Below are 20,115 nucleotides of genomic sequence, written 5' to 3'. Positions count from 1 at the left end.
GGCCAGTGCAGCAGCAGCCAAGTGCCTCAGGCCAGAGTCTTGAGCAGCTAGTGTTCTTTTTCTCACTGATCTGGAGGCTGGGAGTCCAAGTTCATGGTGTCAGCGGGTCTGGCTTCTCCCACAGCCTCTCCCCGGGGTGTAGGGTGGCTGTCTCCTTGCAGGGGCCCTCACGTGGCCTTTTCTCTGTGGGTGCCCCCACTCAGAGGACACTGGTCTGAGTACCTGAGAGCCCTGCCCTGTGACTTCATTTAATCACCCCTTTAAAGGCTTGTGGGGGATACAATTTAGTCCACAGCAACCACTCTGTGCCTCCATTTCCTCACCTGTAAAAATGGGGATAAGTGCCTCAGTATAGTGTAAAATATGTGTGTGTGTTGTGTGTGTGTGTGTGTGTGTGCCTCATATGTTGTCATATGGATCAAGTTGACTCAATAAGATATCTATATAAAAGAGGCCAGGAGTGGTGGCTCACGCTTGTAATCCCAGCACTTTGGGAGGCCGAGGCAAGAGGATCGCTTGATCCCAGCAGGTCATGACTGTGGTGAGCTGTGATCGTGCCACTACACCCCAGCCTGGGAGATAGGGTGAGACTCTGACTCAAAAAAAAAAAAAATGTAAAAGAAAGTATCTGGCTGGGTGCCTTGCCTATACATATTTGTGTCTGTATATACCTGTATATACACACATATATTCACAAACACACAATCTGCACATATACACACACGCATGTACACACTCTTCTCTCTCTTCTCTCTCTCTTAATAAGCGAATGTGTGTGACATTCCTGTTTGCACCTTGGTCTTTCCTCTGCCCCAGTTCCCGCCTCACCATCACACTCACGGTGTCAGGATGATAAAGCGCAGCCCAATGGCTTGCACCTGCAATCCTAGCACTTTGGGAGGCTGAGGTGAGAGGATCACTCACACCCAGAAGTTTAAGACTATCCTGGGCAATATAGCAAGACCTCATCCCTACAACAAATAAAAATTTTAAAGACTTACAATGTATTAAGTATGACTGCTATAATCCTCTGAAGTCAGATTTTTCCAAATGTTTTAGAGAGCATGAAATGCCAGGATTCCTTGAAGAGGCTGTTTTCTCTTCTCAAAAATGGGGGAATACTTCTTTCGCAAGAGTTGTGAGACTTAACTAGATTGAATTAGATTATGAATAATAAAGTGCCTGTAACGTCTGTGCTCAGTAAATGGGCCGTCCCTCCCTCCCACTTTGAACTCTGAAATCACCCAGGTCCTCGTGAGAATGCTATGGTCATGATGAATGCTTAGAGACTGTGTTGAAGACCCCCTGCAGTCGTGGTTTCATCACCACGTGAAAATGTGTCTTGTGTCTCAATTGAAAGTGAAAGATGTTGATGGCATCACAATTTAGTGCTGCACACGTGTGTGTCTCATGTTAGAAGCCCAGGCAGGTCTCGAGGATACTGTGGATATCATTCCCACTCCCCACTGCGGGCCCATTGCGGATATCATTCCCACTCCCCACTCTGGCCTCGCAAGGGGGCAGGAAGGAGCCCAGGTTGTTGCCCGACCCTCTGACTGGTGGTACCCTGGCTGGCAGGTCGTACCCACCTGGGAGACTACTCAGTGAGGAGGCATAAGGGGTTTTTGCTTCCCTCAAGTAAGTGTGAGGAAGCAAAGATTCCCCAGCAAAAGTCAAATATTCTTTTATTTTTATTTTTATCTTTTTAGTCGGGGTCTTAGTCTGTTGCCCAGGGTAGAGTGCTATGGAACAATCACAGCTCACTGAACCTCGACCTCCCGAGCTCAGGTGATTCTCCTGCCTCAGCCTTCCAAGTAGCTGAGACTCCGGGTGCCCACCACCGTGCCCAGTTAATTTTTAAATTGTTTTTGTAGAGACAAGGTCTTGCACCATTGCCCAAGCTGGTCTTGAACTTCTGAGCTCAAGCAATCCTCTCACCTCGGCCTCCCAAAGTGCTGGGATTACAGATACCGCATAAGCTCTGCTTCTTAATCGCGTTGCCTGTGTCCCCTTCCCCATAGCTTTGTTCTCTTGGATGACTTTGCATGCTCAGAGGCATTTCCTGCATGCAGGGGATGTGGTTAGTGTCCTGATCCCATGGGGAGAGTCAGAGGGGACCCAGGTTGGGAGCGCTGTGGTAGGTGAGGGCTGGGCATGGTGACTCCCACCTGTAATCCCAGCACTTTGGGAGGCTGAGGTGGGAGGATTGCTTGAAGCCAGCAGTTCAAGACCAGCCTGGGCAATTTAGTGAGACCCCCCCATCTCTAAAAAACAAATAGAAATTAAATAAATAACAATGGTTAAGAGGATGGATCCTCCATGAAAGGACCTGCCAGTAGGGGGCCAGCGGGCGGGCCGAGAGGGCTGTCCAGTGCATGGGTCCACAATGGCTCAGCCCCAGAGCCTGGCGCTGTGGGCTTCGTGGGGTCAGCTGTCCTCCCTGTAGAAGGGCCTTGAGGTTAGCGAGGGCGAGCTCCTCCCGGCATGTTGTCTCGCTCTGAAAAGCAGGAAGAGGGCCTGTGGGGGCGCTGACCAGGTGGGCCGGGCTCCCTGGGGCCTGCCTGCACCTTGTTTGCTGCCCGAGTGCTCCTCGTGTTGTTGACGGTCCTTGGGCAACGACGGGAACAGCTGCAGTACTCACTGGGCCAGGGTAGACATGCTCTTGGGGTCCCCCTGGCCACCGAAGTCCCAACCGTGCTTAATGATTCATCGGCTGACTTCTCATATCGGCCGGGTGGAAAAGGACCAGGCTTCCCACCAGGGACGCCCCTCCACAACCACCCACTGCCACCCTAGATTTGGGAGGCATGTCAGTATTTCCAAAAAGCCAAGAACAAAGCCTCATTCTATGGTGATGACAATGTTCCATGCTCCTACCTATGTTGACTACAGGCACCCTTGTGCCGGAGGCTTACCTGTCATGGCATCCACGGAAGCTGCTTTGAATCTCGAGAAGCCTACGTGTTTCTAGACTGTACCCTGTGAAGGTCATTTTGGGTCATAGCCCTTTGCTTACTGGCTGTTTGTGTCTCAGTGGAACTTGACCGTCAAAAGACTTGGTCAGGTCAGGCCAGGCACAGTGGATGATGCCTGTAACCCCAAAACTTTGGGAGGCTGACGTGGGACAATTGCTGGAGGTCAGGAGTTTGTAACCAACTGGGCAACATAGCAAAATTCCATCTCTACAAAAAATAAAAGAATTAGCTGGGCACAGTGGCACATGCCTGTAGTCCTAGCTACTCGGTAGGCTGAGGTAGAAGGATCGCCTGAGCCCAGCAGGTCGAAGCTGTGGTAAGCTGTCACCATGTTACTGCTTTCCAGCCTGAGAGGCGGAGTGAGACTGTGACTCAATAATAATAATAATAATAATAATAATAACACACATTGTTGATAAATTCCTATAAACTGTAATTTTAAGCAAAACGACATATAACGAACCCAATTCTCTTTCTCACCCACATTGTAATGAAACACGTGATGGAAGTTAAATGCAACAATGTTCTTCGAGGACATCTGCTGACTTTTGCTTCAAGTCACCGTGTCCAAGAACTGATCGAGGCTGTTAGGGAGGACCTGTCATCCTCTGTGTTCACGCAGCCTTGGAAGACCCAACCCTCCTTTCTTAATCTGCATGTGTACTCGATTCTGGATACGTTTCAGCAGACTTGTGTTGCAGGAATTTCCAGCTGCGCTGTCAGCTTCGATTCCCAAGTTCTTCTCTCACGACCCAGAAAATTAACACGGACACCAGGATGAGTGAAAGAAGTTTATTAAGCAACAGAAAGCTCTCAAGAAGAAGGGGGCTCCAGATGGGTTATGGGCAGTGGGGGAGTGTTCTGGCTTTTTCTCTTTCCTTTCTAGGGGCATTGTCATTTGTATCTTACCTGCCTCCCAACCTCCTAGCTATTTCCTCATTCCAGTCTCTACTACACATGCGTGCCCTTGGCCAGAGTTACTCCATCTTGATTATTACCCATGAGTGCTACAGAAAAGCCCGTGACTGGGAGGCAAAGTCTCAATGCTGATGTCATGCTAGCGATATTATAATAAGCTCAGGTCGCCAGGCTCGGTGGCTCAGCCTGTAATCCCGCACCTTGGGAGGCTGAGGTGAGTATGCCTGAGCCCGCGGGTTCGAGACCCACCTGGGCAACTTGACGAGACCTCATCTCTACAATAAATAAAAAATGAGCCGGGTGTGGTAGCGTGCGCCTGTAGTTCCGGCTACTCGGAAGGCAGAGGCGGAAGGATCGCCGGAGCCCAGCAGGTCGAGGCTGTGGTGGCCAGGAGCGGCCACTGCACTCCAGTCTGGGTGACAGAGCGAGACTCCAATTCAAAAAAAATAAATAAATAAGCTAAGGTCAAGTTAGGACATGTAGTTAAGCTATTGCGCCCATGTCCAAATGGGGAAAAGTTCCTTTGAACAAAACATCCTGACTTAAGATGTTCGTTAACCCCATTTTCGATTGCTCCTGACGTAACGGGCAGTGCAGGAACATTCCTGCAGATATTACTCCTCTTGAGAGACTTCCTGTGTCTGTGTCTAACCAGTGTCTAACTACCTGCTCTCTCATTTGGATCTTCCTGGTACCAGTTTGGAAGTAGCAAAACTGTGCCTTGAACCCCGATCCACCTGATGACATCAAACCCTGAAGCAGTACTCTTTCTGCCCTTTTGGATAAGAGCTATTGAGGAATGACTTTCAATCAAAGTATAGTTATTGCTGGAGACGGTGGCTCACACCTGTCATCCTAGCACTTTAGGAGGCCAGAGCAGGAGCCCAGGAGTTCGAGACCAGCCTGGGCAACATAGCAAGACCTCATCTCTACAAAATAAATCAAAAAATTAGCCAGACTTGGTAGCACACACCTCTAGTCCCAGCTACTCAGGAGGCTGAGGTGGAAGAATTGCCTGAGCCCAGGAAGCCAAGGCTGTGGTGAGCCATGATTGTGCCACTGCAACTGGGCAGCTGAGAGAGATCCTGGGTGAGACAGCCTGGGCAACTGAGTGAGACCCTGACTCAAAAAAAACCCCCAAAAACGTGAAGAACTGATTGGAGGGTGGAGCATGGAGACAGAAGTGACTCCATCTTGGAGGTTGGTCCCCCATGTTGCCTTCTGGTCAGCCTGGTCCCAGGAGTGCCTCCAATTCCTACTTTATTTACGTCTTAGTGTAAAAACACATCAACTTTGGTATAACCACACCAACTGTAGGCTGTGATGCATTGAAAATGAGTCCCAAGTCTGGGGGACAGCAGGGCAAAGGTCAACCGATCTTGCTACCACCCACGCCCACACTTATGTCTGTAAATTCCCCCAATAACATACCCTTTACTCACAATAATAATGATGATGATGATAATAAAAGGTAGGTGAGAGCTGGGCGCAGTGGCTCACGCCTGTAATCTCAGCACTTTGGGAGGCTGAGGTGGGAGGATAACTTGAGACCAGCAGTTCAAGTCCAGCCTGGGCCATATAGGGAGACCCCCCCATCTCTAAAAAATAAAAACTAAATGAATAACAATGGTTAAGAGGGTGAATCTTATGTTATGCATTTTTTATCACAGTTTTTTTAGGCAGGTGACTTGATGAACTATTTCAAACGTGTCCCATGTCGCGAACCTTTATTCTCAGAGCTGACCAGAGCATCACTTGAGGGAAAGCGGTGATGGTTATAAACCGTGCTGGCCACAAGGGGGCAGCACCGAACAGTACAGGTGATCTCTGAGGGTCCCAACCTTGGGAAGATGCCCAGGGAGGTACCTGGGCTGTTCAGGGTTCCACACACACCTGCTTCCTTTTACCCTGGCCACGTGGAGTGGTGGCAAAACTTCTCCAATCAGAACCCAAATTAAAACAGCAGCAGGATTGCACAAGGAACATTATGTCAAATAAACTCATTATAATAACAGCTCAGGCTTGAATGTTCTTTTTATCAGCATGACAAAATGATTTTTTTTTTGAGTCAGAGTCTCACTCTATTGTTGCAGGCTACAGTGCAGTGGCACGATCATGGCTACTACAGCTTCAACCTCCTAGGCTCAGACGGTCCTTCTGCCTCAGCTTCCCCTGTAGCTGGGACTACAGGTGCACGCCACTATGCCTGGCTACTTTTTAAATTTTTTTGTAGAAATGAGATCTTGCCATGTTGTCCAGGCTGTCTTGAGCTCCTGGGCTCAGGCAGTCCTTTCACTTCGGCCTCCCAAAGTGCTGGAATTACAGGCGTGAGCCACTGTGCCCAGTCACAAAATGAAATTCTTCGTGTGCTGTGGTGAGGTTGGGTGATTTGCATTTCTCAGCTAAGAGTGAGACTCTTGATTTTTAGTTCAGGTTGAAATCCATGTATTCATGGACTCAAGGAACAGGAAGCAGGCAGAGTTCTCTTTCACCTTCCTTCTGGGAGGGAGTGCCCATAGGTTGTGGGATTCTGTGGCAGGCAGCTGAAGACGGTGGGAAAGCAGGTTTCTGCCTTTGCCTTAAGTGTAGGTGACCATCCACAGGAGGACTGGTGTCAAGATCACTGTGGTGCTCGGCCTATGGCAGCGTCTGCTGATCTAGAAACCAGTTTCCAAGTGGGCAGAGCACCATTCCCTTGTCCAAGTTTCCATGCCGGAGGCCAAGTTCACTAGAATTTTGACTAGGTGATTCCACAATGTATTGTCTAACTGGGACACTTTTGAGGATAAAAGGACCTGCTCTTTATCATTTTGCACACTGAGCTGTGCCTGGTGGCTCATGCCTGTAATCCCAGTGCTTTGGGAGGCCAGGGTGGGAGGATCACTTGAGGCCAGGAGTTTGAGACCAGCCTGGGAAACGGAGCAAGACTCCATCTCTAAAAAAAAATTTAGCACTGGGTTTAGTGGCTTGTGCCTATACTCCCTGTTACTCAGGAGGCTGAGGTGGGAGGATTACCTGAGCCCAGGAGTTCGAGGCTGCAGAGAGCCATGATCATGCCACTGCATTCCCCCTAGGTGACAGAGTAAGAACTCAGAAAGAAATAATGATAATAATAATTTTGCACACGGAAGAGCTATCGTGGGGAGAATGGGGACGTGTGGTCACCCTAATGACACACCTCCCTTTTATTTTTCCCCTTTGAAGACTCCGTGTAGGATTTACGCAGCACTGTGTGCATTTGCTCATTCGTTCAACAAATGCTCTGCAAGTGTTTTTCTGTGCCTAGTTCTCTTCCTAAATTAGAATGTTTCCTCCTCATGAAAACCCTCCAAGGTCACGATGATTTCTACTCCCATTTTTACAAATGAAAAAACTTGGAATGGAATAAAAGCCTTGCCCGTGCTCACAGTCCTTGCACCTCAGAGCCGAGCTCAAGATCCAGGCTGGCCCCACTCTTGAGCTCGCTGGCTATCTCTGGAGCCTTCTTTGTGGGCCCAGCCCCACCTGACTGTCCCTCCAGGAAAATCCCAGAGTCTTGCAGCCAGGAGGGTAAGAGTGCCTGAGTTCGGATGCCAGGACCACCGCTGAGCTGCTTCATGCTCTGCTCAGCTCCTCCTCTGTGAAATGGGTGCAGTCAGTGTTGACAGCAGAGGGACGAGGTGAGTGTGAACTGGGCGAATGATTGACATTTCAGTGGTGGTGGGTGACAAGGTTGACATGGCAAGCTGGGGGAGTCGGTGAGATGTTGTGACTCTACTGAACAGAGTGTGTGTTGGGATCCAACACAGGAGAGAGGTTGGAGGGTGCTCAGTGCTTCCTGGGGACATAGCAGGGATGGGTACTTAGGGACTCAGTTCCTGACACTGTGGAGTTTTTATTTATTTTGTCTTTTTTTTTTTTTGAGTCACAGTCTCAATCTGTCACCCAGGCTGGAGTACAGTGGCAAGCTCATGGCTACCACAGCCTCTACCTGCTGGGCTCAGGCAATCCTTCCACCTTAGCCTCCCAAGTAGCTGGAACTACAGGCGCATACCACTACGCCCGGCTAATTTTTTTTTTTCATTGAAGAGACGAGGTCTCGCCAAGTTGCCCAGCTGGTCTCGAACTTCTGGGCTTAGACAATCCTCTTGCCTCCACCTCTCCAAGTACTGGGATTACAGGAATGAGCCACTGCTCCTGGCTGACGCTGTGGGCTTTGATGGATATTTGGTGGCATGCTCTGTGGCACGTCAGCACATCCACCTGGAGACAGATTTGGGTCTGAGCTGATGGAGGGGAGCTGGAGGGACAGGGAGGCAGCCAGGACATGCGAACCCTGAATTGGCCAGAGCCAGGTTGGCACCCGGGCAGCTCCCAGTGTGTCAGATGGCTTCCCTGCAGTGTGTCCACATGGCAGCGCCTTCCCCGAGGGTCAGAGTCCTGCATGGCTTCTGTGGCCATCACAGGAATGGCCTTCTCTCTGGGGCTTATTTATGAAAGGTCGCATGGTCACGATTGGGGCAGCCACCTCAGGGGTCACTGGCCTTCTCCAGGTTGCGAGGTCAGCATACCGTGTGCATCCATGGGCTGTTTCTATCTTGGGTCTTTTGGTGGGTTTTTTTCCCAAGAAGGTATGATCAGCAGCTCAGGGTGGACATGCCCGGTCTGACTGGGATGGGGAGAGTTGAATTGGGCTGACTGGGGTCCCTAGGACACATTGCTGCATTTCTTCCTTTCATTAGGAAGCTTCTTTTGGAGACTTTGCAAGATGTCTCTTGAGCACCAGTCTGTTGGTTCCAGGGGAAGAGAGACCTTGTGTCTGCCCTTCCTAACCTGGGAAGGGGGTCTCTGCAACCCATGGGCAGCTCAGGTGGGACCAGGGAGGCAGGAGGGGCTTAGGATGCAGGGAGGAGTAAGGGACCCCAGTCGAGGCCACCGAGCCATCCTGGTGATCAGTAGCAAGGTAGGTGCTGGAGCTAAGCCACTGTCACATGTACTGTGATTTCTCTTTTTTTTCTTTTTTTTGAGTCAGGGTCTCACTCTGCCATCCAGACTGGAGTGCAGTGGCATGATAATGGCTCACTATAGCCTTGACCTCCTGAGCTCAAGCAATCCTCCTGTCTTGGCCTCCTGAGTAGCTAGGAATACAGACATGCACCACCACACCTGACTTTTTTAAAAAATTTCTCTGTAGAGACAAGGTCTTGCTATGTTATCCAGGTTGTTTTCAAACTCTTGGCCTCAAACGATTCTCCTGCCTCAGCCTCCTAATCCACTCGGATTACAGGCATGATCCAGTGCACCTGGATGATTTTTAAATTAAAAGACAAAATTAAATCATAGAACTTTTAAAAAGAAGAACAAATGGGCCAGGCATGGTGGCTCACACCTGTAATCTCAGCACTTTGGGAGGTCAAGGTGAGAGGATTGCTTGAGTGCAGGAGTTCGAGATCAGCCTAGACAACATAGTGAGACCCTGTCTCTACAAAAATATTTTTAAAAACAAACAAACCCCCCCCCCCCAAAACTTAACCTAGCATGGTGGCATGCACTTGTAGTCCCAGATTACTTGGGAGGCTGAGGCAGCAGGATTGCCTGAACCCAGGAGGTCGAGGCTGTGGTGAGCTGTGATCGTGTTGCTACACTCCAGTCTGGGCAACAGTGAGACTTCAAGTAAAAAAAGAAGAAGAAGAAGAAATTAAGAGACGTGATTTCAAATGAAACATCTCCAGGTGATAAAAGAATACATGGTATTTATATCTTGAGGTCTCTTGCAAGTCAGTCAATTCTCCAAGCGTTTCAGGATTGCTACAGGATCAAGACCTCTGTGTTACCAAGAGTGCACCCCCCCTTCCTCCCTTTCTGGGTGTTAGAGAAAACATTTCACTTAGATGTTATCAGAAACAAGTGCCTAACATGCATTTCATTCTTTCTCTCCTATTTTCTAGGCACTTAACAAGTAACAGATCTCATGGGGTTGCATTTCTTAGTGTTTAAACACAAAACTGCCTTGTGATAGTTCACAGGAGCTTAGGGATGTGTGTACCATTAGCCCTAGAATTATACTTCTGGTATGAAAACCCAAACACACCTATACAAATTGGGCAAGGAGATAGGCATCCCTGCATGTTTTTAAATAGCAAAAAACAAGCCAGGCTCGGTGGCTCGGTCTGTAATCCCACGCCTTTGGGAGGCTGAGGTGAGAGGATTGCCTGAGCCCACGGGTTCGAGACCCGCCTGGGCAGCGAGACCTCATCTCTACAATAAATTAAAAAATCAGTCGGGCATGGTAGTGCATGCCTGTAATTCCAGCTACTCGGAAGGCTGAGGCAGAAGGATCGCCGGAGCCCAGCAGGTCGAGGCTATGGTGGCCGGGAGCAACCACTGCACTCCAGTCTGGGCGACCGAGTGAGATTCCAACTCAAAAAAAAAAAAAAAATAGCAAAAAACAATTATAATTTCATTTCCCAGCAGTAGGACGCACCAAATTTGTTAGTTGAATCAGGCATTTGACGTGATGAGGCAATTGAAGGTGCGTGGGGGCCAGGACCTTGCAGCTGCCTGAGGATGGGGGTAGTCCCTGAAGCGACTGAGCGAGTGACTCCTTCTCCCCCACCCTGTCTTCCAGTGCTTTGCAGTGCGCTCACTGGGTTGGGTGGAGATGGCCGAGGAGGACCTGGCCCCTGGAAAGAGCAGCGTCGCTGTCAACAACTGCATCCGGCAGCTGTCCTACTGCAAGAACGACATCCGGGACACCGTGGGCATCTGGGGAGAGGTGAGTGGCTCGTGGAAGGAGGAGTGGCTTGTTCCCATCTCATGAAACCCTGCCACTCGGGGAGACTCAGCCCTGGGGGCTCTGTGGTGTCTTTTACCGAAAGGCAGGAAGTGTAGACACGGTTGCCCCATGGCACGGACCTCTTGCCATGGCCAGGTCCCAGCAAGGATCAGAGCTCTGGGAGAAGATGTTTCTTGGTCTCTATTCTCAAAGCCCCGGGGATCCGGGAGTGAACTTTACAGACCCAGAACCCCCTAAATGTGCATGCAGAGTTGGGTGTGCCAGTCTGTAAGGACAGGCTTCCGGGAAGAAGACCCCTCTCCTCAAAGGGGAAGATGACTTTGCTTACACACGTACACACGTACACGTTGGTGCCTCCGCGCCAGATGCTGATAGAGCATCCTTTGATGACACACTTTGTTCACAGCCTGAAAGCATTATCCATGAATGCTGGGATTGATACCTATATGAGAGGGATCCATAAAAACGGAATTATCTTTTGGAGGGCAGGCTCCTTGTAGTACAGGCTTCCCCCTCTAGGTAAGTGTTCTAGGAACCCATTGGCATCCGTGTACCAGCTAGCGTTGTTGTGAGACACTGCTTCAGTGAATTTTTTGGTGGGGAGGGGAAATTCTTTCAATGCATTTGCCCATTTCATCATAGATGATGTACGAACCCACCTGCCCACACCGTGCTGAATGTTCAGCAGTTTTTGACAAAAATGGCATGACCTCCATGCCTCCCCCAACATTCACTCGAGTTCGCCCTGAGTGACTTTTTTGTTTCTCCGGTTGAAAAAGGCCCTCAAAGGGAAACGCTTTGCTGATGTGGAAGAGGTGAAATAAAAAACAGCAGAAGCACTGAAAGACATCAAAATTGACGAGTTTAAAAACTGTTTTGATCAGTGGAAAAAGCATCTCAATGGGCGTTTTATTGTATTTTGTATTGCACAGAGAGTGCTTCGAAGGTGACTGAAGTTTAAATATGTAAGAATGCTAGGCTCGGTGGCTCAGCCTGTAATCCCAGCACTTTAAGAGGCCAAGGCAAGTGGATCACCTGAGCCCGTCGGTTCGAGACCAGCCCTGGCAGCTTGGCAAGATCTCGTCTCTTCAAAAAAATAAAATAAAAAAATAGCCGAGCATGGTAGCGCGTACCTATAATTTAGCTACTTGGAAGGCTGAGGTAGAAGGCTCGCCAGAGCCCAGTAGGTCAATGTTGGGGTGGCAGTGAGCATGCCACAGCACTCAGGTCTGGGCAACAGAGTGAGACTCCAACTCAAAAAAAAAAGAAGTAAGAATAAGCACAATTTTTTCTAAATAAATTCTGGTTATTTTTGGATCCCCCTCATGTAACCTTTCTCACTTTAACCATGTGACTCCCTCTTGAAATGTTAATTGAGATAATTTCAGAAAGCGAAGTATTAAGTACAAGCATCAACTTTGAATAAAAATCACGCCCAACAGGAGACGCTGCGGTCCTCCCTTGCTCTGGACTGGCAGGACAGGCATAGTGGGAGCATCTTAGAATAGCACTTGTACGCGGGTCCCTCCACTCCATCTGTCCCCAGCTCACAGAGCACTGGGAAGAAGGTTTGCTGTGGGGGGCCAGCCCCCACAGAGATTTTTAGAGGGTCCCTGGAAGGTGGGGTGGCATCGGTGATTATTCTGGAGAAATAAAGAGAAAGAAAGAGACTGAACTCTGTCTAGTGCAGAAGCCGATTCTGTAGGAGGGATAGATATAAAGAGAAAGAAAGAGAAAGAAAGAAAGTGGACAACTGTTCAACGGATTGAGCAGAAGCCATTTATTGGAACTTACAGCGGATATTTGCCCCCAAATTTTACACAGACAGTCTCACAAGTCTTTCACGTGAACACAAAGCCAGGCGCAGGAGGGGGCGTCCCCCCACCCACCAGGTGTTTCCTCAGGCACGAGGAAGAACAATCCCAATTAAATCACAAAACTTCTACATGAACACAAAGCCAGGTGAATGAGGGGCATCCCTCACCCACCAGGTGTTTCCTGGAGTAAGAGAAAGGGCAATCCCAATTAAATCATAAGACATTTACATGAACATAGAGCCAGGTGGATGAGGGGCGTCCCCCACCCACCAGGTGTTTCCCCAAGCATGAGGGAGGAGGATCCCAAAACTATCTCACTGTTCCTCATGCTTGGTTAATATTTCTCAAAAGCAATACAACAATTCTAATATCATAATATTCTAATAATCAGTAACTTTTAAAACTTATGCATACACAGCACCTAATGACCAACCTAAATCTCAATTCCTCTCTATTTTATGCTAATTCTACCTACACTATAGAAACTCTTAATTATAGCCCAAACCAATTCCTAAAGAATGCAGCCCAGTCCAAAGTACGTGCTGGGCCCTCGAATGTGACCACCTTTCATGCTGGGCCATTTCTGGTAACCCTAAATAATTATCTATATTATTAAAGTTGAAACAGCACTTTACATGTATATACTAATTCTACAAATATACTTTTAAATCTTATAAAGAAGCTTGTATCATATATAAGGCTCCCAAATGTGACCTGAGTTTGAATTATGTTAAGTTTAAAGCCGAAACCGCAGTCTGTGAGAAACGGGAACGATGGACTCCTAAAGTAAGCCATGCCTGTCGTACTCTCAGAGCTTCATGCTTAGATCATCAAAGTCCCTGCTAGTGGAACATGCCATACAGCAAAGAAGGAAAGAGGGAATGGGCCTTCAGCTCCTGAACTCATCCTAGTGTTCTCAGGGTCTGCAGCCTGCCTGGATCCCTAACGCTCAGGCTGACCGTGGACCGGCTCCCAAAAGTTTGCCTTTTGAGTGGGCCATTTGGAACACCACTTGTGTTTTCTTCTAAGCCAGTGTCACAATGAGAAGTAGGTTCCCAAGCCCTTCCATGGTGGAGTCTGTCTACCTTAAAGTAGGACCGAGTTATATCCTGACCAGACTCTTCGATCCCAGGCAAGGCAGCAGAGCTAGAAGAATTTCCTTCTAAGTAAAGTCACCACGACTGGATGCAGTGGTTCATGCTTGTAATCCCAGCATTTTGGGAGACTGAGGCAGGAGGATTGCTTGAGTCTAGGAGTTTGAGACCAGCCAGGGCAACATAGTGAGGCCTTGTCTCTACAAAATATACAAAAAGAATTAAAAGGGCATGGTGGTGCATGCCTGTAGTCCCAGCTTCTCGGGAGGATATGGCAGGAGGATTGCCTGATCCCAAGAGTTTGATAACCTGGGCAAAATGATTATCTCTACAGTAAATAAAAAAATTAGCCAGGTGTGGTGGTCCTGGCTTTTTGGGAAGCTGAGGTGGAAGGATTACCTGAGCCCAGGAAGTTGAGGCTGCAGTGAGCTATGATCATGCCACTGCCCTCCAGCCTGGGCAACAGAGTGAGACCCTGACTCAAAAAAAAAAAAAAGACTCAGAAGTATAAATAATTAAAAGAGCCGACTTGTGACACATTCTGAGAACTCAGAATGGGAAAGAGAAGTTGGGCATGTGAGGGGCATGTGGAAAGTGATGATGATTTCCCACCAGGAAAGATGTTTCTCTCTTTGGAAAACAAATGACAGACCCAGAAGGCAGCTCCCCCTTGAGCGTCCCCATGACATCCCGGCTGGCCACGCCTGGTGAGGTGTGGTGCCCACAGGAGCAGACCATGCTTTCTGTTCTTCCAGGGGAAAGACATGTACCTGGTCCTGGAGAACGACACGCTCAGCCTGCTGGACCCCATGGACCGCAGTGTGCTGCACTCCCAGCCCATCGCCAGCATCCGCGTGTGGGGCGTGGGCCGCGACAATGGCCGGTGAGTACCAGGGCCGTGTCCCTCCTATCCCCCGAGTTGCTCACACCCAGTGCTGCTTGCTGATGGGAAGCCTGGCTGTGCTCTTTAGAAATGGAAAGAGCCCTGGCTCTTGAGCCCTCAAGTGACTTCCCTTCCTGGTGCCTGTACCTCAAGCCTTTTGTCGACTCTGGGTCATGCCTCTGAGTTCTGCATATTTTTCCTCCTGACTGGTGCTGGTCAGGGTGTGCGTATTGCTCCATGGGTTCTTTGACCTCACCACAGGAAAGAATTTCAGAACAAATCCAAAGTATAGGACATCCCCAACATATGAACGAGTTCCCTTCCAAGAACATGTTCATAAGTCCAATTTGTTTTCAGTCCAACCAAATTAGCCTAGGTACCCAATTAACACAGTCAGCTATATAGTACTGTATGTATTTAACAGTCTGGACTGACACGGTGGAGAGAAATATTACTCAAAAAAATGCAGGTGTGCATCATTAAAGTTTGTAACTTGAGGATTCGTATGTAGGGGACTTACTGTATAGTTTAAGAAAGAATGTATCAGAAACACAAGGGGTATACTAAAGGAAGACATGGGTTCCTTCGCAAAAAGGGCATGGGCTTGCCTTTGGCCCTAAGCTTTATATAATTTTACACTGATGGTTAAGCAAACCCTGAATTAAGAGGGTAGGTGCTGGAAGTATCTGATCATGAGTGTTGATGAACATCTCTTCACCTTCTAAGATCAAAAGGATCTTCTAAATAGTGGAAGTTCCTGTCTAACTGGATTTGGGCTTTTCTTTGAACACTGTGTCTATTTTGGGGTGATTCCCTGCTGTTTCTGGGTTTTGCCATGCTGATAGACCCACATTTCCCCCCACAGGGGGGTCAGGTCTGATCTGCCTGGTTGACCGGAGAAGGTCGTGTGCAGATGAGAGAGATGCCTGAACGCCGATCCTGTTCTGAATTTGACCTGCCTGAGAACCTGCCTAACTAACCATCCTCAGCTCAGTTCCCACAGCCTGAACTCCTTTTTTTCTCTTTTAAAAATTAATTCCATTGAATCTCAGCCACTTCAGACCCTCCTGCCGTTGTGTCTTCATTGAAGACTTGCTTGAGAGAGACGTCAGACAGCCTTGAATCCCAGGCCTTAGGTCACTCAGTCATGATTATTGGGAATTTGGGGGGTTTGGGCTTGACCAGACTTTTTTAACATGTGAAAGGTCTCATCATATCAACAACCCATTCGATGTGCATTTTTCTGAATTTCTTCTGAAAATGTGTTATTTATAAGAAACGCTTTCTAGATGTGTCGGGAATTTTCTGTTCTCCAGGATGACTCAGAACAAGGACATTCAGATCTTCAAGTGTATTTTCTAGCTATTAATGTCTCGATGGTCACAGACTTCACACTTGCAGGCCATTGTTAAGTAAATTGGGCTACTTTAGATGTAGTCAGTTCTTAAATTATGATCAGTCTTTGTTAATCCCCAAGACACTGGAGGATATCCCAATCCTTGGGGCAAGCTGTAGGTCGATTGGTTATGGCTTTGTTGAAATGGACAGGAACATTGCAAGAGTGTGTGAAAATCCCAGCTCTTTGGGAGGCTGAGGCAGGAGGATCTAACAAGCTTCCAGGTGAGATAATCCCATCAGCATTCAGAGGACAGTCTGGTTCTGGCACAAACGCTTGTTCTTTGATGACTCCTCACCCGCCTTCCTTCCTTTTGGACTTGGAGTTGAATCAAATGCACTAAAGCCCAGCCTTGATCGACAGAAGCTGTGATAAGCCAAGGTGAACTCCCCACTATAGAGGACCATGTGACCCAATAAAACCTAGTATGACCAGGAGGGGCAGCACAAGTTGGAGACAGCCGACTCTGTGTCGCCTGGGATTTGAGCTGGGGTCTGGCTCTGTCACCCAGACTGGAGTTTAGTGGCACAATCGTAGCTCACCACAGCCTCAACCTCCTGGGCTCAGGCGATCCTCCCACCTCAGCCTCCAAGTAGCTGGGACTACAGATGTGTCACCCCCCCCCCCACCTAATGTTTTGCTTTTTGGAGATACAAATTCTCACTACACTGCCTCAGCTGGTCTTGAACACCTAGACTCAAGCCATCCTTCCACCTCAGCCTCCCAAAGTACTGGGATCTTAGGCATGAGCCACTGCACCTAGCCCTGTCCTCCAAGCTTTTAAGGCAGCAGTCAAGATCGTTACATACACGCACAACTAAATGAGGCTGGGTCTTCCTAAGTTTAGGTTGTCCGTGGATTTTTTTTGAAGAGGTTTTCACCTCACCCCAACTCTTTAAAGTGAGGCCAAGCACAGAGTATCTGGAGGGAAAAGATGGATTCAAACTCTGGTTTGAATCATTGAAGCTCTCTGGGCCTCAGTTTCTTCTGTCTGTGAAACAGGGGTCCCAGTAAGGACCACTCACATGTGCGTATATGTGTGTATATATATAGTCATTGGCTTAACGATGCAGATTCAGCAAATGCCCAATGGGTATTAGCTCCTTGTCTTTGAGCATATTCTAGCGAATGCAGCTAATTAATTGCATGGCCTCCTTTCAAAGATGGGGTGGGGGAGGAGTCAGGCTTCAGGAAGGCTTCAAGGACGGTGGGTCATGTGATGTAGCCAATAAGAGTCTGTTGCAGACACTGATGAGTTCAGTTGTCCTGCAAAGCAGAGAGGGCCTGCCCCCAGTGAAATCAGCATAAATTGGGTAACACTGCCTTGGTTATGTTCTGAACCTTGGGCTGGATTACTCATGTTTTTTGTTGTTTTTTTTTTGAGTTGGAGTCTCACTCTGTTGCCCAGACTGGAGTGCAGTGGCCGCTCCCAGTCACCACAGCCTCAACCTGCTGGGCTCCGGCAATCCTTCTGCCTCAGCCTTCCAAGTAGCCAGAATTACAGGCATGCACTACCACGCCCGGCTGATTTTTTGATTTATTGTAGAGATGAGGTCTCGCTGCCCAGGCGCATCTCGAACCCGCGGGTTTAGGCAATCCACTCACCTCAGCCTCCCAAAGGTGTGGGATTACAGTCTGAGCCACTGAGCCCGGCTTACTCATCTTTTTAAATCACTTCTTAACTGGACGCGGTGGCACACACCTATAATCCCAGCACATTGGGAGAGGCTGAGGCAGGAGGATCGCTTGAAACTAGGAGTTTGACACCAGCCAGGGCAGCAAAGCAAGATCTCGTGTCTACAGAATAAAAAATAAAAAAATTAACCAGGCATGGCAGCACGTGCCTGTAGTCCCAGCCACTTGGGAGGCTGGGTCAGGAGGATCGCTTGAGCCCAGGAGTTGGAGGCTGCCATGAGCTGTGATCGTGCCACTGCACTCCGGCCCCTACAACAGTGAGACCTTGTCTCAAACCGCCCCCCCCAAAAAAAAACTGTCATTCTTTATTTCTGTACTCTAAGTCCTATTAAAATGTAAATCAATCAGTCAATCATTTTTTATTCTCACTGAATGTTAGCAGATTAGTGTAATTTAGAAATGCACTCAGGGGTTCACACAGGCTGTCAGGGAGACTGTGGGGTGGTGGGAGGCTTCCACCAGAGAGGCACTTTTGGAAGCAGGAAATTTTAAAATCTGTTTGTGGGGAATAGTTCTGTTTCTCCCCATCGGCCCCAGGTTCTCATTCTCTGGAAAAAGGGGCCTTTGTACTTTTGCTTTTTTTAAATTTTTTTCTATTTTTTTTAATTTCCTTTGCTTTTGATTTCTTTTTTTTTTTTTAACAGCAATTTACAAGAGCAAATTCAATTTGTAATGCCGCCAAGGAAAGGGGCTTTCACTTTGCATGAATAAAACATTAAAGCATTTCATCTTACTTGTGAAAACGAGCCCTTTCCCGTTCTCTTTTGTAACTTCCTCGCTGAGAAAGTGGAATGTCTTGGGGGGATTTCTTGATGTGGTTAAAATGAATAAGAAAACATGTCGTAGGGAACAGAAGTTTTCTGAAAACCAGAGGGTTCCCCTGAGCCCTGTCATATCTGAGTGTATCAAAGTCGTTTGGCTTTGGCGTTTTCTTAAGGCTTTCAAGTGGCTTTGGTTTGCTTGGAAGGAAGCAGTCCCTAATGGAGTGGGCCCACTTAATGTGAGGAGGTGGTATCTGGGACCCCTGCCCTGAGCCCCCGGGTGAGCTGGGGAGACCTCAGGAAGGGCACAGGAGCCTGCTGTCCCCTCGGATGCTGCCTCCTGTGGGGTCGGGGCGGTGGCTGGAGTTTTTGACCTTGGGGGAGTCATGTCTGCCTCCCTTCTTGGAGCCGTGCCTTGGCCATACAGGCTTCAGTTCCTTTGGACCCTGGTGAGATGAACATCAGGGCTCTGGAGACAAGGCTGGTGGAGGGGCCCTCAAAAGCCTTGTGCTTCAATCAAGTGAAGCCCCAGAAGGACCCCACTGGACCCACTGGCTCCTGCTGCTTTAGGAGGGAGAGCGGGCTCAGGGATGTGGACAGCTCTGGGCCTTCGAGCTGGTATCCTGCCCACAGTGACTGAGCAGAGAACCCCCGTACCACCTGTCATCCGGTCTCTGCGGGCCACCCAGACACTGCCCCCAGGGTGGATTCAGAGGGGTATCCCCACCCCGTTAGTGGCTGATGGAACGTCCAGCCACAGCACTCTTCTTCCTCGCTTACACTCCGGTGAGTCTTCTGATTCTTGTATAGAAGTGTGGAAAGCAAACTGGGCACAGTGGCGTGTGCCTGTAATCCCAGCACTTTGGGAGGCTGAGGCAGGAGAATTGCTTGAGCCCAGGAGTTCGAGACCAGCCTGGGCAACATAGTGAGACCACGCCTCTACAAAAATCAAAAAAAATTAACTAGGCATGGTGGTGCACACCTGTAGTCCCAGCTACTCAAGAGGCTAAGGCAGAAGGATCTCTTGAACCCAAGAGGTCCAGACTGTGATGAGCCATGATCATGCCACTGCCCTCTAGCCTGGTGACAGAGATAGACCTCAACTCAAAAAAAAAGGAAGCATCGAAAGCAAGCAAACATGATTTCTGAACATAGGGAACTTTGAACAAGGACTCTCCCCTTGTCTTGTGGCAGATTTGGGCCCACTTTCCAGGTAGAAGCGCCGAGATCCTTGTGCCATTGACCAGTGGGATATAGTGTCTGCTACATGTCTGCTAAACCCGTCTGTTTCCCACCAGAAAGAAAATGGGAGATGGTGCTGTCAGAGGGTCAGGCCCCATGAAGGGATTTTCCCGAGAGGAGGAGTTACCAAGTTAGACGTTCAGGCCCCTTTGCTCTGCGCCTGCTCGGAGGCTTCCCTGTGCAGACGTGCATGGCCCCTCCAAGAAAGCATCTCCCTGACCTGCCTGAGCCCCGCCCTCCTCAGAAACACAACCACGTGGAACACACTTTGGGAAATGCTCTTCTGGTTAGTAACTCATTCATTTAAATGAGTGGCCACAGTCCATGGCTGTTTTTGTTTATTAAGAAAAACTTGAATTACCCTTACCTATTATAAAGGGAGACCCTACTGGGCCTTCTCTAATGAAGGTAAAATCCCTTCATAATTAATAGCAACCATTGACAGCCATTGTGCACAAGCTCTTTTTAAAAAGCACTTTCTGACCGGGTACAGTGGCTCATGCCTATAATCCTAGCACTCTGGGAGGGCTGAGGCGGGTGGGGGGGGGGGCGTTGCTTG

At 48.7% G+C, this 20,115-nt stretch overlaps 1 protein-coding gene across 3 annotated transcripts in view; it reads left to right on the top strand.

Moving 5' to 3' along the window:
- The window catches only part of LOC103258944 (amyloid beta A4 precursor protein-binding family B member 2), a 126,443-nt gene that overhangs the window by 42,753 nt on the left and 63,575 nt on the right, over window positions 1-20,115 (top strand). For all 3 annotated transcript variants that reach the window (XM_021711629.1, XM_008056617.2, XM_021711630.1), the window contains 2 exons: window positions 10,501-10,647; window positions 14,335-14,462. In XM_021711629.1, the coding sequence (XP_021567304.1) occupies window positions 10,534-10,647; window positions 14,335-14,462 (242 nt within the window). In that variant the 5' untranslated portion in view covers window positions 10,501-10,533. The remainder of the gene's footprint in view (window positions 1-10,500; window positions 10,648-14,334; window positions 14,463-20,115) is intronic.

This window comes from Carlito syrichta, unplaced genomic scaffold (genome assembly GCF_000164805.1).
Source record: "Carlito syrichta isolate Samal-C Ts95f unplaced genomic scaffold, Tarsius_syrichta-2.0.1 Scaffold302418, whole genome shotgun sequence".
Taxonomy (NCBI): domain Eukaryota; kingdom Metazoa; phylum Chordata; class Mammalia; order Primates; family Tarsiidae; genus Carlito; species Carlito syrichta.
The sequence above is the reverse complement of the archived record's forward strand: the minus strand, read 5'-3'. Positions and strand labels throughout refer to the sequence as shown.